This window comes from Primulina huaijiensis, chromosome 12 (assembly GCF_012295235.1).
Source record: "Primulina huaijiensis isolate GDHJ02 chromosome 12, ASM1229523v2, whole genome shotgun sequence".
NCBI lineage: Eukaryota > Viridiplantae > Streptophyta > Magnoliopsida > Lamiales > Gesneriaceae > Primulina > Primulina huaijiensis.
The window spans coordinates 9,639,349-9,643,647 of record NC_133317.1 but is presented as its reverse complement, the minus strand read 5'-3'; the positions used below and the strand labels follow the sequence as shown (position 1 = coordinate 9,643,647).

Here is a 4,299-nt window from a genome sequence, read left to right as displayed (position 1 = left end):
GTGTGTCTAGTCAAACAGTCATGTAGTTGATAGTAGATAGAGACATTATAGGTTATTGTCTTACTTGAGTTGTATGTGTGTATTTATTATACTGTTTCTGCTGCATTGACGTAGATAGTGTGGTGATTGCACTATTTTGTCGTATATGCATTATCTTATTACGTAGTTGAAAAGAAAATTTTTATGCATATGACGTTACACGTTGTATGATTACGTGGCGAGGTTTGGGGCGCCACATTGGTGGTATCAGAGCATATGTTAGATGTCTGGGATGGTTAGGAGTTGGGTTTGTGATGAGGGAGTTGGATGACGATATTATCTGCGTGTGTCTGTGCATTTGACTTGTTATTGATGATTTCTCGATATGATTGATTGTTCTTTAGTTGCGTGTACTTTCGTGCAAAAGGTGTGATTATTCATACTGGATTGTACTCGTTAACGGTTATGAGTAACAATTTGATTTCGAGTGATGGCAGCTAGAGAACAGGTACATCCACGCGAGGAAACAGACGAGGTTGACAGTGGGTTTGGACAGATGAATCCATTGCCACCTCTTCCTATGGTACATGCACCTGCACCTGCAGATCAGCCTTTATTGCCTGGTGAGTTGACTTTGGCACAGTTTAGTAGTTATCTTCCGCCGAGATTCGATAGCTCTGAGACTGGCAAGCGAGCAGAGGAGTGGATTGAGAGGATAGAGCAGATATTTGTGACTGCACCGTGTGCTAGATCTGCTTGGTTACGATTGGCTACATTTCAGCTTTCGCGGAATGTATTATTGTGGTGGCAGAAGACTGAGTCCGGATTGAGAGCTCAATGCCGTACTGTTGATTGGGATGTGTTTAGGACTCGTTTTCTTGATAAATATTTTTCTATAGCAGCCAGACAGAAGAAAGAGATAGAATTCGAGGATTTGAGACATGGCAGTATGTCTGTTGCTGAGTATGAGTCTTNGATGGTTAGGAGTTGGGTTTGTGATGAGGGAGTTGGATGACGATATTATCTGCGTGTGTCTGTGCATTTGACTTGTTATTGATGATTTCTCGATATGATTGATTGTTCTTTAGTTGCGTGTACTTTCGTGCAAAAGGTGTGATGATGATTACTGGATTGTACTCGTTAACTGTTATGAGTAACAATTTGATTTCCAGTGATGGCAGCTAGAGAACAGGTACATCCACGCGAGGAAACAGACGAGGTTGACAGTGGGTTTGGACAGATGAATCCATTGCCACCTCTTCCTATGGTACATGCACCTGCACCTGCAGATCAGCCTTTATTGCCTGGTGAGTTGACTTTGGCACAGTTTAGTAGTTATCTTCCGCCGAGATTCGATAGCTCTGAGACTGGCAAGCGAGCAGAGGAGTGGATTGAGAGGATAGAGCAGATATTTGTGACTGCACCGTGTGCTAGATCTGCTTGGTTACGATTGGCTACATTTCAGCTTTCGCGGAATGTATTATTGTGGTGGCAGAAGACTGAGTCCGGATTGAGAGCTCAATGCCGTACTGTTGATTGGGATGTGTTTAGGACTCGTTTTCTTGATAAATATTTTTCTATAGCAGCCAGACAGAAGAAAGAGATAGAATTCGAGGATTTGAGACATGGCAGTATGTCTGTTGCTGAGTATGAGTCTTGGTATTCTGCATTGCTGAAATATGTGCCACATGTTGCTACGAATGTTCATGCTAAGATGAGGCACTTCTTGAAAGGGTTGAAGTTAGAGTTATTTGATCGTGTGCAATCGAACAACCCAGTATCATTTGAGGATGCAGTGACGAGAGCTGAGATGACTGAGTTGGTGATGCAGGAGTATAGGGCTCAGGGACGATTATCAAAGCCGACTAGGGAGTCATTGCGGCCACAGGGACAGTCTTTTAAATATTAGAAGGGTTCATCTTCTTCTTCAGCATCATCTGGGAAGCGCCGATTTGATTCACGACGTGTTGAGAGTCGTGGGAGCAGTTCTCAGTTTGTTAAGGGGCAGAGAGGGGAGTCCAGAGCAGTGAGATGTTTTCGTTGTGGGGGACCTCATCTGATCAGAAGGTGTACGCAGACCGAGATCACCTGTTTTGAGTGTGGCGGTGTTGGCCATATAGCGAGACAGTGTCCTAGCCGTGAAGGACAGCGAGAGCCTAAGAGTGATAGAGGTAGTTCCTCAGAGAGAGGAGGACGACAACCTCAGCAGTTTACATCATGACCTTCTGGAGGACAGCCACGTATGCAGGGAGCTGGTCCGCCTCAGGCACATGTGTATGCTTTGACACGAGAGCAGGCAGAGGAGGCATGAGAGGAGATGATAGCGGGTAAGTGTTATTTGTGTTCTTATCCTGCTTCTATTCTTGTTGATACAGGTGTCTCGCATACATTTATATCGAAGAGGTTTGTGGTTGAGCATCATATGCGCTCGTCTCCATTGTCTATGCCTCTTTCTGTTTCGACACCCTCTGGAGTTGATATATCAGTTGTATCGATGATATCAGATGGTATTATTTCTTATGAGGGCTATGAGCTGAGATCTGATATGATTATTCTAGAGATGATTGATTTTGATTGTATTGTGGGAATTAATGTGTTGAGGAGATATTGTGCGACTGCTGATTGTTATCAGCGGGTAGTATATTTTTACACCGATGAGAAAGAGCGTTGGACATTTTATGGGAAGGGTTCTCGTCCCCGTGTTCCGTTGGTATCTGCTATCCGGATGTCTCGGTTATTGGAGCATAGACATGAGGGTTATCTTATTTATGCTGTAGATGTGACAGAGAAGAAGAAGGACGTGGGAATAGAGGAGATATCTGTAGTTACTGAGTTTGCTGATGTATTTCGTGATGAGATTCCAGGCTTCCCACCAGTCCGTGAGGTGGAGTTTGGGATTGAATTGATGCCAGGTACTTCTCCTATTTCTCGTGCTCCTTACAGAATGGCACCAGCAGAGTTGAGAGAGTTGAAAGCCCAGTTACAGGACTTGCTGGACAAGGGATACATTCGTCCTAGTGTATCGCCTTGGGGTGCACCAGTCTTATTTGTAAGAAAGAAAGATGGAACGATGAGGCTTTGTATTGACTACCGACAGCTGAATAAGGTGACGATTAAGAATAAATATCCCATTCCTCGTATTGATGATTTGTTTGATCAGTTGCAGGGAACCTCAGTATATTTGAAGATTGATTTGATGTCAGGATATCATCAGATACGAGTTAGAGAGGAGGATGTTCAGAAGACAACATTCAGGACCAGATATGGGCATTATGAGTTTTTGGTTATGCCGTTTGGGTTGACGAATGCTCCAGCTGTGTTCATGAGTTTTATGAATAGGATATTTCAGCCTTATCTCGATCGATTTGTTATTGTGTTTATTGATATATTCCAGGAGTGAGGCTGAGCATGTTGGGCATTTGCGTTCAGTATTACAGGTACTGCGAGATAGACAGTTGTATGCCAAACTCAGTAAGTGTGAGTTTTGGTTGGATCGAGTAGTCTTCTTGGGTCATGTTATATCGAGAGATGGGATTTCTGTTGATCCAACGAAGGTCGAAGCCGTGTTACAGTGGTCTGCACCTACATCTGTACCAGAGATCCGTAGTTTCTTGGGTTTAGCAGGTTATTATCGTCGATTTATCGAGTGATTTTCAAAGATTGCTAGACCTTTGACACAGTTGACTCAGAAAGGTGTGCGATTTCAGTGGTCTGAAGCATGTGAGAGGAGTTTTCAGGAGTTGAAGCACCGACTGACGACTGCACCGGTGTTATCAATCCCTATAGAAAACGAGAGGTTTGTTGTTTATACTGATGCATCATTACATGGTTTGGGATGTGTTTTGATGCAGGATCGACATGTTGTGGCATATGCCTCGAGACAGCTGAAACCACACGAAACAAGGTACCCTGTGCATGACTTGGAGTTGGCCGCCATTCCTTGAAGATATGGAGACACTATTTATATGGTACCTCGTTTACGATTTATACGGATCATAAGAGTTTAAGATTTTTGTTTACTCAGATAGAGTTGAATATGAGGCAGAGACGATGGTTAGATTTGTTGAAAGATTATGATTGTGAGATTGAGTATCATCCTGGTCGAGCTAATCTTACTGCTGATGCATTGAGTCGTAAAGTTAGCTGTACTGCAGATGATGTGGGTCGTTTATCAGCTATGATGATGTCTTGTTGTTCTTTGGGATATGATTTTGATATTTCGACGACTCCTATCCAGGTATCTACCTTATTAACTGAACCTGATATATATGGTTGTATTCGTGACGCACAAATGATAGATGAGAGAGTTCAGCGATGGAA

General features: G+C 43.2%; 1 protein-coding gene across 1 annotated transcript; it reads left to right on the top strand.

Annotated features, from left to right (window-relative positions):
• Positions 1–1,153: 1,153 nt before the first annotated feature.
• Positions 1,154–1,888, top strand: LOC140989396 (uncharacterized). The gene has a single exon (XM_073458602.1). The coding sequence runs from the start codon at positions 1,154–1,156 to the stop codon at positions 1,886–1,888; it is 735 nt and encodes a 244-aa protein (XP_073314703.1).
• Positions 1,889–4,299: the final 2,411 nt, after the last annotated feature.

Excerpts from the sequence above, each read along its gene's own strand:
- LOC140989396 (XM_073458602.1), top strand. The coding sequence starts at position 1,154 with ATGGCAGCTAGAGAACAGGTACATCCACGCGAGGAAACAGACGAGGTT.